The 13,870-nt window shown below is 43.8% G+C and overlaps 1 protein-coding gene across 10 annotated transcripts in view; it reads right to left on the bottom strand.

Moving 5' to 3' along the window:
- L3MBTL4 (L3MBTL histone methyl-lysine binding protein 4) overlaps positions 1-13,870 on the bottom strand; it is a 443,788-nt gene that overhangs the window by 32,191 nt on the left and 397,727 nt on the right. The window contains exon 17 of one of the 10 annotated variants that reach the window (XM_045041377.1): positions 8,854-9,106. The exons of the other annotated variants lie outside the window; for them this stretch is intronic. Coding sequence (XP_044897312.1) covers positions 9,039-9,106 — 68 coding nt within the window. The 3' untranslated portion in view covers positions 8,854-9,038. Of the gene's footprint in view, positions 1-8,853; positions 9,107-13,870 lie in introns of those variants that run through there. 10 annotated transcript variants of the gene reach the window in all.

The raw sequence follows: 13,870 nt of genomic DNA, 5'->3' as shown, positions 1-13,870 counted from the left end.
CCAAGCTTGGCCAATGCATATTACAATGTATAATTAAGCGTAATTACATTAAAATATTAAACCATTAGAAGCCATTATAAATCATGAAATTTCTTGCATAAAGTCATCTCATGAATTACTCTGGTGATTGTCAGACCTCTAATCAAGAGAATCTGCCCCAAAACAGCAGAGATTTATTGCCAGATGCTACCATGCAACAGCCAATCTGGGGCCTGGGAAGGGGGAATGGTTTCATTACAGCAGGCACACTAGCAGAACTTTTCCTCTAATGACATTCTTGGATGAACACTTCTGTGCCCTAAATGGCCAAATTCTGACAGTAATAAACATTATTTTAAGGTAATTAAAGCACGAATAGAATTTTAGGCCAGGTGATAACAGACCACACAAGAAAGCAATTCTACAATTGTGGAAGGGGCTCTGTATGATACATTCACCACGCCTGCTGGTATCTTCCAAATTTTTGGTTTTGTAAGAGGGAATACAAATTATATTTAGCTCAAGTCAGTGTTTGAATTCAAATCCTTCAAAAAAAAAATCTAGTTTCTATAAAGCAGTTTAAAGCAATCTTGCTTACAAGTGCTCATTTGCTTGGCCAACTCTCTTCTACGGATAAGAAGGGTAAATGATAGGCAGCTCCTAGACAAAACTATCATACATGTTGAATTACCAATGTCCAGAGTGATGAGGCTTCAACATCAATCCTTTCAATTTATGCACGTGAGCATATGCGTATGTATATTTTCCTGACTTCGGCCTGCTGTTGCAGTTTCATTTTGCAAGGACTGTAGATGGCCTAGATCAGTGGGTCTCCAGTTAGATTAGAATCACCTGTGGAGATTGTAAAATCTGGTGATGCCCATAGCAATGAAGTCGGGATGTCTGGGCAGTGCTGGTGGGAAGTGGGCACTGGTACTCTTACCAGCTCCTGTCACGTAGGGTTGAGAATCACTAGCCTAGAGTCATTTGTCTGTCCTCACCAATGGTAGGTTCCCTATTTTCCTCCCATGGGGGCTGCTTCTTTACAAAGACTCTGAAGGTAACTATAATGGGGCAAACACGAGGCAGGCTCACTCTGTGTACCGCTAGGTCCTAGCATAGGTTCTCAGACCCCATTGTCTATAGGGGCCAGGCAGGCCTAGGAGGAGTGACAGTGACGTGGGTGGAGCCATGGTGAACTGGAGAGCATGCCCCCACGTACAGGAGAAGACCCCCAGTGCCAGCCCACTGTGACATCAGGAAAGTGGGCCCAGGGCTGCCCAGTTTTCAAGAGAAGCCAGAAGTCTGGCTTTCTATGTGAAAACCTGTTCATAACGAATCAAAAATTTATGAAAACTCCGTGTTGGCCACACGAACATGTGTATGACCAAAAATGGCTTACAGATGCCAATTTATAATCTGTGAACTAGCACCACCATTCCCTGGATGTGAGCATACCTCCAATATGTGCAAAATGCAACATGAGCAATATCTGGGAAGTGCTCATGTTTTACACAATACAGACAGGTCTGTATTTGCTGCTTGTAATTTGGTTGTGTTCTGCAGCACCAAATGATGTAACTTATGTTAACAAGTCCTTAAAAAAAAAGTCTGCTAAATGAGGGGGCGCCTGGGTGGCTCAGTCAGTTAGGTGTCTGACTTTGGCTCAGGTCATGATCTTGTGGTCTGTGAGTTCAAGCCCTGTGTCGGGCTCTGTGCTGGCAGCTCAGAGCCTGGAGCCTGCTTCGGATTCTGTGTCTCCCTTTCTCTCTGCCCCTCCCCCACTCTTGCTCTGTCTCGTTCTGTCTCAAAAATAAATAAATGTTATTTACTAAATGAAGGACAATTTAAACCTATAAGTTTACTTATATATACTTATAATATATAATCATCATAGAGCAAAGAAAACATAAATGGAACCAACTCACCCACCCAATGTGACTGTCTTTTTTTTTAAGGTAGGCTTCAGGCCCAGTGCAGAGTCTAATGCAGGGCCCAAACTCATGACCCTGAGATCAAGACCTGAGCCAAGATTAAGAGTTGGACACTTAACCGACTGAGCCACCCATGCACCCCGACTCTGTGAGCCTTAATGCAGAGCTTCTCACGCTCTGCTGTGCAATGCGGTTCATGTGGGAATACTGTTAATACAGGATGGATGGTGGGGGAGCTGAGATTTGATAGTTAGTACAAGCTCTCAGGTCATGCCATTGTGATTGGTCTAAGGACCATAACTGAGAAGCAAAGGCTTAAATCACAGAGGTGGGCCATAATCACACGGCCTATGAAACTGTAAGACTGGTTGTCCCTGAGGACACACCCGGTCTTTTGTCACTATGGCTGGCACATACTAGGAGCACAATAAATACTTGCTCAGTGACTGAGTGAAGAATCAGTTTGGAGAGTTCCCACCCCAGGCCAAGCAAAGAGCTTGGGTAGATGCTGCCGGAGGTGGGGGTGACCAGACCAGGAGCCAAGGCAAGTGGAGGGGGGGGTGCCTCACAGTTCAGGTGGGTGAAAAAATCCAGCTATCTGGACGGGTGGCAGTGAAGTCAGCCTGCAGTTTCTAACCAGGAAGCCATCAGAGAATGCTATGAGCAATAAGCAGAGACTCAGTTGGAAGGGTCTGGGGTCTGTTTGGCCACGGGAGCAGGAATGGAGTTTAAGCAGGGAAATGAGATGACCAAAGTAGGATTTTAAGAAGATTATTTTGGGGCGCCTGGGTGGCGCAGTCGGTTAAGCGGCCGACTTCAGCTCAGGTCACGATCTCGCGGTCCGTGAGTTCGAGCCCCGCGTCAGGCTCTGGGCTGATGGCTCAGAGCCTGGAGCCTGTTTCCGATTCTGTGTCTCCCTCTCTCTCTGCCCCTCCCCCGTTCATGCTCTGTCTCTCTCTGTCCCAAAAATAAAAATAAACGTTGGAAAAAAAAAAAAAAAAAAAAAAAGAAGATTATTTTGATAGGGGCACCTGGGTGATTCAGTCAGTTGAATGTCCGACTTCAGCTCAGGTCATGATCTTGGGGTTTGTGAGTTCGAGCCCCTCATCGGGCTCTGTGCTGACAGCTCAGAGCCTACTTTGGATCTTCTGTCTGGAGGGCTGCTAAGATGAGGTCCTCTGAGGGCTCTGGTTCAGAAACTAAGTTTCATAAAGTAGGAAGGTTACTTGTCCTGCTGAGTGCTGTGCTATCAATTTCCTATTTCTGCTGCACAAAATAAATCTTCTAAAATGGCAACTGCTTTACAACTCTGCTCCTGCTTAAGTGCCTAGTTATAGATTCCTGAGAATCTTTTACCCAAAGAAACCTGTGTCTTCTTACAAGGAATAAACCTGCAGAAAACAAGAGAACAAAGGGAAGGCAATGTCTGGTTGCTATTAATTCACACGGGGATTCACTGCAACACAATACACTGAAACCATTTTGTAGAAAAGAATGCACCCAGCTTTAGTGAAATCCAACCTCACCTCCCAACAAACGGAATTTAGTCACAAACCCAGAATTATGTTTCCCTATGGGAAAAAAAAAAAGGACTGTTGGTAAGAAAATGAACATACTCTTCTCCCTATATTTTGTCATTATCAGTCCTGTTTATGTGCACGGATCGTAGCATATCACATGTATTAAATAAATGGGAGTTAAGGTAGAGAGCTATGAACAATACAAGCCAGAGTCTTTTCCTTTAACAGGATGACACCACTTATAGAGCCACAGCATTTTGGAGGTAGAAGGTAGAAGGTAATTTTGGAGGTAGAAGGTAATTAGTGTTCTGAAACACTATCCCTGTTCTTTCCTTGCTGGAATAAAGGACCCTTCCTATTTTCCCACAACAACGCATACTTCTGCCATAGGAATTATTTTATTTTGCTTGAAGCCTACTGTTGTGGAAGGGTTTGGGGGTCAGAGAGATCCGGGTTCCAATTCCACTACTGCAGAGGGAAGCTGTGTGATCTGGGCATGTTACTTAACCTCTCTGAATCTCACATTTCATTTTCCATAACATTCCATTTCATCTGAGAGAGCAAAGACAGCCATCAGCTCCACCTAGAGCATTATTATACATCCTGAGTCCCTAAAGTCCAGTGGATGCCTTGAGAATTCCTTTCAGCCTGCAGTATATTTTTTTCTCTTTCTTTCTTTCTTTCTTTCTTTCTTTCTCTTTCTTTCTTTCTTTCTTTCTTTCTTTCTTTCTTTCTCTTTCTGTCTTTCTTTCTTTTTTCTTTCTTTCTTTCTTTCTTTCTTTCTTTCTTTCTTTCTTTCTTTCTTTCTTTCTGCAGTGAATGAAGATGGGCTACCCTTCTGTTCCAGGGCTCACCAATGGTCCCTTTCAGGTGACAACAGCAGTTCAGGGTGTCATGAAGATGAAATGGGACATGCGTGTACAAATCGTGGTACCTGGGATTGAATAAATAGCATTTTCTTCCTCCCTAATGTATTCATCTCCCTCCCTCCCTCCTTCTCTGACCTCTCACACCTCTGTCCTCCCATTCCCATGGCCCAGACATAGTAGGTCCCCTGAAGGTGTCTTGCTGTTCTTTCCTCCTTGAACGCCCTCCCCTCTTCTCTTTGCTTGGCTAACGCAGGACGTCAGGTGCAAGAATACTTCCAGGGCATTTCTGTTACTATACACGCAGGGCTTTGCACAGCGCCTTGCACACAAAGGCCCTTAATAAGTACGTGTTAGCCAAGGGATTGGATAGATATTAAGTTTTTTTAGGGCAGAGTCTATCTCTCATTTGGTCACTGAGATGTACAGGGCTTGGTGGTTAATAGACCTTTAAAAGTTCTGTGGATTGACTTTAAATCACTCTCCGCAAGTCACACTGCCAGTTAGTCTCTTGACACTTATACCTTCTGTCTACACAAGAGCTGCCTATTCTATTTACCTGTTTACTTATGTTCACACTTACATGATTCTGTAACTAGAGAGGGGAAAGAAGAAAACAATAGAGGTAAAACAAAGAAAAAAATCACAGCCAGCATGTGAAAACATTTTTTGAGGAGGAAGGAACTACCTCAGTCAACACTATATTAAATATTTATTTTTGAGGGAGGGAGACAGAGTGTGAGCGGGGGAGGGACAGAGAGAGAGGGAGACACAGAGTCCAAAGCAGGCTCCAGGCTGTGAGCTGTCAGCACAGAGCCTGACACGGGGCTCGAACTCACAGATGGTGAGATCATGACCTGAGCTGAAGTCTGATGCTTAACCGACTGAGCCACCTAGGCACCCCAAAAACATTTTTAAGTAAGTTTAAAATAGCAAGGAGTGGGGTGCCTGTGTGGCTCAGTTGGCTAAGCGTCTGATTCTTGATCTCAGCTTAGGTCATGATCTCACAGTTCATGAGTTTGAGCCCCATGTCCAGCTCTGTGCTGACAGCGTGGAGCCTGCTTGGGATTCTGTTTCTCCCTCTCTCCTTGCCCCTTCCCCACTTGTGAATGTGTACTTCCTCTCTCAAAATAGATAAATAAACTTTAATTAATTAATTAATTAATTAATTAAAATAGCAAGGAGTTACCAAAACATACCCTTTACTTAGCTAGCCACCTTTAACTATCTCTGTAATAAAATTTTAATGTATCAACTTTAGCCACATTAGAATTTTTGGGAATTACTTCTGCTTAGCTGTAAAATATTAAGTCATCTGAGAAATTCACCACTGGATGTCCCAGTCTGGGGCTGAATGGGCCACCCCTGGGAGACTGGGAGGCGGGCATCCTTGGCTTGGTTCCTCCCATGCACTGGTGGGCTCTGTCTCATACCTCCACTCCTCTTCCTCCCTCTTATCCAGGGGCATCTACTGCGCCACTCTGAGCTCTAGACATGGCCAACAATATATTCATGCATCCAAAGCAGTGCCAGGTGCTTGGAAGGGAAAAATCAACAGGACTTATTTTTTGCCCCCACGGAATTCACGATCCAGGAGGAAAGGCAGAGGTGCAAAGGATTTGTTGTCGCGATGCAATAACACAATGACAGAATCACGTACCGAGTTTAAGGGTGTGCAAGAAGATGATTGTGGATCATGGGAGGATCTGGGGCTGGGTCTTCCACTGTCAGTGGGAGGAGCTTGGGGCCTCCCAAGAAGAGGAATGACATGTGCTGTGCCGAGAAGACATGGACCCACCCTTGTTTTCTCCAAAGGGAAAGAATGTTCTAGGTAGATCTGGGGATAATCTCAGCGAGAAGGAAAGGGGCTCAGAGCACTTTATGTTCACATTTCACCAAGCCATACAGGTCTCCCCAAACTGACCCCACAAGGGTTTAGATTCACTTCACTGAATCCGGAAGAGAATATGCCCACGGTTACATGTAGTGAAGCAACTTTTGATATCTCATCCTTTATTTCCAAACTAAAATACGATGGGCTTACCTGGATACCTGTTTCAGAGCATGTTAATGCTTGTGTAGGTTTGCTGTTTTTCCACTTTCTTAGGACAAGAAATCCTTAGAAATAATCAGAGCTGTTCATTTGAAACAGAAGAGCCTCACCATTCATAGCCCACTAAAAAATAATAATAATTCCACTGATAGATCCTTCAAACAAAAGTTTTGTAAAATTATGCAGCCTAATAACAATGATACGACTCCTTTGGTTATTTCAACCTATGTAGAAAAAATAATTAAAAAGTGGCATTGTGATTAAAGCCATTATTTTCTACAAGGACACAACATGAATAAATACTGTTTTTTTCCTAATCGTTTTTATTCAGATAGCACAAGAATGGAATTGGCAACAATCAAAAAATTTTCTATGTGCTTTTCCAGCTGATTAAAGTACTTATTGGCTAACTAAAAAATATGTTTTGCACTAGAAAATTATAGACGCTCACCTATTAATAAAGTTAAGTGAATGAATGAATGAGTGAACGAGTTGGCGGCTGTAAAGAATCATGGCTCTAAAGGAAATCAGCAGAGCCTCAAAATGCCGGCAGCAGCTGAGGATACTGGTAGGAAGATCAGGCCCCAGCTGCTCCCGTTCATCCCTCTTCCCCTTCTAGGAACACAAGCCCAACATCTCCCTCACCTCCCTGCTCCCGGTCCTGCAGCCCTTTCCCTGGGTTCTAGGGACCACAGTAAGCCCCTGCTTCAGGCTTCTGTCATGGGAGCCCTCTCCAGGCTGTGGGCTGGGTACCTGACTTTCTCCAGCACAAGATGTGAGCTGTGTGGATTCTGGGCCTGTGTCCATCTTGTTTACTGCTTAGTACCCAGGGGGGCATTCAAAAAAGATCTTCCTTGGTGTCTTTTGGACATCCTAGAAAATCTTTTCCTTAGTTACATTTAACAAACAGTCATATGGCACTTACTATGTACCTGCAACTCATTGTTCTAACTTACAAGTTTTTTTTTCTCCATATATTAATTCCTCAAAATTATCACGCCCATTATGGTGAGGAAACTGAGGCAGAGAGGGGTTAAGTAAGTTGCCTGAGGTTACAGAATTAATGAGTAGGAGGAGCAGGATTTGGATCCTGGCAGTGTGGGCTCAGACTTGGTGCTGAGCTGGCCCCTTGGAGGGCAAGGGGTCTGGGTTTCTGGGTTTCTCCTGAGGCAGGAGCCCATCTCCTCCCTGCCACCTCCGGTAGCAGTGTCACCTGCCATGCGGTAAATCGCTCTGCCCCAGCACGGCCATGAATGCGTGCTGGGCTTTCCTTAGGTTGAAGTAACAGTGCCTCCTTGAACCTCTATCCATTAGCCCCGGTTTTGCTCTTTGGAATTGCCTTGAAATAGTCAGTTTTCTCTTCCACAAAGAAAATCATGATCTTACTGTACATTTAGATGGCACACCTTTACAGGCCTTTACAAACAGCTCACATTCAGGTGTGATACGCTTCTCTTTCATCATTCTGATTCAGTGAGACTTTGTTATTATGAGAAGAGGGTGCATCCAGAAGTGTGGTTTTGCAAAAGCAGATTTAAGGCTAATTTAAAAATGGTTGGAAAATAGCTGAATTCCCAACACCAGCCAGAGAAAACAAATGCATCCAGGAGGGCTCTGAGTTTGATGCATGGCCTGACAGTCACCATCTGTGCTTTCTACAGGGGTGACCACACCATGCAGGGGTACTGCAAGTTAGAGATGCAATCAAGGACTTCTAAAATAAAACAGCAGTAGGCTCATTGGATTTGATTAAATCCCAACTTCTCACCCCTGTGCGTTCCACGAGGCTCCACCTTTACGGTCCTGGGGAGTGAATGCTGAAGGCAGAATCCAGAATTTGTTTTTTTTTTTTTTTTTTAATTTTTTTCTACATTTATTTATTTTTGGGACAGAGAGAGACAGAGCATGAACGGGGGAGGGGCAGAGAGAGAGGGAGACACAGAATCGGAAACAGGATCCAGGCTCTGAGCCATCAGCCCAGAGCCCGATGCGGGGCTCGAACCCATGGACCGCGAGATCGTGACCTGGCTGAAGTCGGACGCTCAACCGACTGCGCCACCCAGGCGCCCCCAGAATTTGTTTTTTAAAAAAATTCAACACATCACGGATAGGCTATTTTTGAAAAGTTACTTAGAAGATGGCCTTTCTTATTTATGAAAATAAGAAGAATAAGGACTCAGAATTCAGTCAAGGTGAAGAAGGTAAAGCAAATACGTTCTTAGGCAATCCAGCGAGTACCTAGCTTTGCGTTTTCGCTCAAGTCTGGACAATCGTCTCGCCCGTGTCACTAAGGCCTCACACTTCTGCAGACATAGAACTGAGCAGAGCGAGCAGGGGGGACTCAAAAGACACATCTGACACTGTGAGAACAAGCACAGTAAAACTGAAAGAGAGGTTGAGAAACAGGAAAATGTAAACCTAAGGGGCCAAGGTTGGCGAGGAGCATGGAAAGGGAGGGGGCCGCGCAATGATTCCATTTATTCCAAGCAACGCTGTTTCAGTTATTTTGCATTTTCGGTTTCCATTAAAGGGAGCAGGAGATTTTCATGTATGAAACAGGTCCGGGCTAAAACACCCGAGAAACACAGAGTTGGATGAAAGCCCAGGAAAGGCATCTGTGGGGCGCACACGCTCATGCAGCTTTCTCAGGCGTGCTGGGGTCTGCGCCCCATGCACTGCTGTTTCATCACCTTGGCAATGGAGGCCAGAGGAGGCTTTTCCGTGGGCAAGAGCTGGGCCTGATGGTTCCATTAGCTGTGGATTAACATAAGTGGAGATTATGAAGCACACTGAAGACGCCAGGAGCTATGCATTTTAAGACCAACGACTAAGAATCTGGAAAGTGGCAGAAAGCATGCTGGGGACGCCAAGCTGTTGAGGGGTGGGGACGATGGGTAGCAGGGATATCTTACAAGGAGTAGGTCTTAGGCATTATTGGATACTGAATTCATGGATCTTATAAGTGAATAAAAGGAAGCAAAGCCAAAATCACCAATATTGAAAACAGCACTTAATAACTTTATTTTCCCTTCTGATTTCAACTCAGTTGAATGCTTGGTGTTGGGAGATTTAAAAGAAGGGGAGAAAAACTAACTTAGGTGAGATGCATTTTAGAAACATAAGGACCACAAAGATTTTTTTCTCCAAGTTGTATTTTTCTTTCCCAAGTTAAAACAGAGAAATTTGCCCCTCCCCACAAGAGAAAAACAAACCCAATTAAACCACAGATACAAAACAGCAGCTGAAAAGCCATGGTGGCCACTCTGGCCCCAAATCTCTGCCCTGCTTGACTTTTCCACCTCCTTCCAGCTCTAAACTCTTATCCAATCAGTGGCCAGGTTTGGTTGACCCTACATCCTAAATGATTTGGTACTTCCAAGTAATACTACTACTACTACTACTAATAAAAAACAGGTAAAGAAAGACTTTTTCTCAAAAAGATTATTTATAAGGGGGGAAGGCATTGTCACAATAGGTGGCAACTCTGACCATAATATCAGCAAAGTCTCAAGAGTTAGGCAAAAATGGTTTTTCTTCCATAGAGGGGAGAAAACAAGGCTATAAAGACAGGGTGTGGGGGAGGGGATGGAAGGGCAAAAAGCTCTGTCTGTGGCTCAGAGGGGCCCGTTTGCCAGGAGGGCCCTTAAGGAGGGGTCTGTCTGCTGGCTGAGCTGAGGGTGGGCCAAATTTAGGGGCCTGGGGAAAGAAGAGAAACTTAACCAAAGGTTGGTTAAGAGGCATCTTGTTCCCAGTTTAGCCAATCATTTATGGGGCAAAGAATGGGAATTTGGAGGGTCTCGGTCTGGCTTTGTTATGGGTAAGCAAGGGTCCACTCTGTTGGTGCCTGTCTCCCCATTCTGTCCTCACGACCAGCATCCTACTCAGCCACCATTTGCACGCAATGGCCTCTTGTCTTCAGGCCCTTCTATTTCTGACTCTTCTCCAACTTGCTGTCAGCGTTTTTCGCTGGCAACAATCTATCCATTGCATTCTCTCCAAAATCATAGCAAAACAAAAACAACAAACAAGTAATGACTGAATTAAAACCATCCCCAAACTCTCCCATTAAGTCCAGGATGACACTCCTTAGCATGCTGCTCAAGACTGTGGGCTCTCAGTCTACCCACCCCTTCTCCGTGACTCTCTTTCTCGAAAGTGTCCTGTACTCCAGGGTAGCCAGTTTCCCGCTGTGTCCTGAAAATGCCTTCACTGTTCCAGTGCTATGTTTTTTATTACCTATTTTGCCCCCCTGGAATCTCTTTCCTCATATTTCTCTTTGTTGAAACATTACCCACTGTTTAGGTATCTGGCCCCAAAAACGTTTCTGATTCCCACAGAAAATGAATCTTTTGCTCTTTCCCAGACTTCTCTATTTGAACCCATAAGGTAGCACCTGTCCCATGTTACCTTGTGTCTATAACAGTTGTTTCCATTTCTAACCCCCCACTAAACAAGAACAACTTCTCTTGTGTACACCCTATGGTCCTAACAGAAGGTGTCAGGCTCAATAAAGATGTGTTGAATGGAATAAAAGAAAAGAGAATGTGGGTTTATTATAGTCATTTGAAACATGATAATCAGTAAGAAACAGGGCTGTGAGCATGGAACCATACAAAAGAACAAAGAAAATAAACAAACAGAACAGCATAGATTCCATTTTCAGTGGAACTTAGAGGTAAACATATTCCCCAGATTCCAATATATCTGTAAGAGGGGCTAGAAGTAACTGTGATTGCCAGTTGTATAGAGGCAGGGAGGAAAAGAAGGGCCCAGAGGTGGACGACCTCCGTAAGCATCCAACCAAAGAATGTTCCTCGTTTCTGAAAAATGGGTCCTGGACCTGGAGTGAGCAGGGCTGGTGGAAGAAGCCCTCTGGGACTCAGCTCAGTTCAGAGTTAGAGAAACCAGAGCTACACCAAGAATAATTCAGATGGGCCATATCTGCAGTAAGCAATTTGTCTCTGTGTCAGGCAAGAAAAAGAAAATCTTTAGTTGTGAAGCCTGACCCTCAACTCCCATTACTGTAGAGGGGTGTGCAAATAGCTAGTCCAGGAAAATCCAACCCATTTAATAATGAATGATCTAAACAGAAAGAAAAGAAAAAGAATTAGTACACTGTTGTGCAAAGATCCCATGAGGAAAATGTGGAAGAGACCAACAGAAGCTATTATAGATTTAAAAATGCAAGCAGAAGGGGCTCCTGGGTGGCTCAGTCAGTTAAGCAAGTCCCACTTTGGCTCAGGTCATGATCTCACAGCTTGTGAGTTCGAACCCTGCGCCGGGCTCTGTGCTGACAGCTCAGAGCCTGGGACCTGCTTCACATTCTGTGTCTCCACTATCTCTGCCTCTCCCCCAGTTCATGCTCTGTCTCTCTCTTTTTCAAAAATAAATAAGCATTAAAAAAATTTAACAATGCAAGCAGGAAAAATGTTAGCCACTGAGGAGATGCAAAAAGTAATGAGACATGCTGACATGCATTTAGAAACGCAAAACAAAGCTCAGTGAAGCAAGTACCTCTATGATGAACACAAAGTAGAAATGCAACAATTCAAGGAAGAGATGGCAACAGACAAGAAGAAAGGCAGAACTCAAGAAAGAAGCAGAAGAAAAAAATAAAACCATCATAGGAATGAAGATGAAACAGGAAGGAGCAGAAAGGAAGAGTAAATCTTTTATAATACTGAGCAAGTGACATAAAAGACAAACATAAGAAATGCAAGCAAAATGAAATTGAAGGAGATCTAGCAAATGCATAATCAGCATGTCTGAGGAAAAACTGAAATAATGAAACAAAACAAATATTTGAATAGTAATAAAAACAACTCTTTCCGGAACACTTGGAACCTATATGCTTGAACGTACTTGAAATGCTGAAAGGGCAAACTATGTGCCAGTTTAGGTGAATGAGAATTCAACAACAAGGTATGTCTTAGTAAAGTCACTGGAGTTTACAAGTAAACGCTCACTTGGGCAGCCAGGTGAGCCTCAGATATCTCCTCAAAACCTTCAAAAACAGAACACAGGAGTGACATCGGGGAAGATGGTGGGTAGGAAGTGCCAGGAGTCCATTGCTTCATCCAGATGGCGCTTGCACCAGCAGACTCTGCCTGAAACAGTTTTAGAGCTCTGGAACCGATTTGAAGACTTCTACCTTCCAGGGGAAGGCTTAGTCAGCAAATCACTGTGAGTTTGGGTCAGCTTCAGCTATTAGTGTGGCAGTAGCTACTCATTTCCCACCCTCCGGCCTGGTCCTGGGCAGCTGAGCCCACATTCCTGGAGTGGCTTGCATGTGACTTGAAGGAGTCAGGGTAGGCAATAAGGACCTTGTCCACCAAATATCAAGGAGCCATGTGGTGATAACTGATTACTGCTTCTGACTGTGGAAGTACAGGCACCGAGGCAGATTCTGTTGTTGAAATCCCACTGGCTGAAGTGGCTTCCAGATATTTAAAGAAACCATGCCTTAAAATTTTATCCCCTCTCCCCTTTTGGAAGAAATTTGAGGATTAAGACATCCAAAAGCAATTGCATAGAAAAGAGAATTTATAACATGCCTGGGGTAAAATCCAGGCTCAGAAAAGACCTGAAAAGGCCTTAAGTTGACACTTCAGTCTGATCTCCAGTACAGAAACACCCTACAGCAATTAAACACAAAAACAGAACAGCAAACCTTAGGTAACGGGGAAATTCTGATTAATAGAGATATCATAAGATTCGAATGTCCAGTGTTCAACAACAAAGTAATTACAAGGTATACAAAGAAATAGGAAAATATGACCCATCCAGAGAAAACAAATAGGAAATGTCCCTAAGGCCAGATGACAGACTTACTAGAAAAAGACACTGAAAAAATTTCTTAAAGATGCTCAAAGAGCTAAAGGAAGACAGGGATAAAGTCAAGAAAACAATGTATAAACAAAATGAAAAAAATCAATAATGAGACAGAAATCAAAAAGGAACTAAAAAGAAATCCTGAACCTGAAACGTACAATAACTAAAATGAAAAAAATTGCTGGAGGGATTAAAGAACAGATTTGAGCAGCCAGAAAAAATTGTAAACTTAAAAATAGGTCAATGGATGGGGCACCTGAGTGGCTCATTTGGTTAAGCTTCCGACTTCGGCTCAGGTCATGATCTCACAATTCGTGAGGTCGATCGAGCCTCACGTTGGGCTCTGTGCTGACAGCTCAGAGCCTGGAGCCTGCTTCGGATTCTGTGTCCCCCCCTTTCTCTGTCCCTCCCCTGTTCATGTTCTCTCTCTCTGTCTCTCAAAAATAAATAAACACAAAAAAGAAAAGAAATAAGCCAATGGAAACTATCAAGTTTGAGAAACAGAAAGAAAAAAGATGGAAGAAAAGTGAACAGGATCTAAGGGACAGCATCAAAGGACCAACATATATATTGTGGGAGTCCCAAAGGGAAAGACGGAGACAGAGAGAGATTGGAGATGGGGCTAGAGTGGGGGGAGATAGAGACAGAGATATAGATAGACAGAGAAAAAGAGCAAGATAGAGAGAA

The sequence above is a fragment of the Felis catus genome, chromosome D3, assembly GCF_018350175.1.
Source record: "Felis catus isolate Fca126 chromosome D3, F.catus_Fca126_mat1.0, whole genome shotgun sequence".
Lineage (NCBI taxonomy): Eukaryota > Metazoa > Chordata > Mammalia > Carnivora > Felidae > Felis > Felis catus.
The sequence above is the reverse complement of the archived record's forward strand: the minus strand, read 5'-3'. Positions and strand labels throughout refer to the sequence as shown.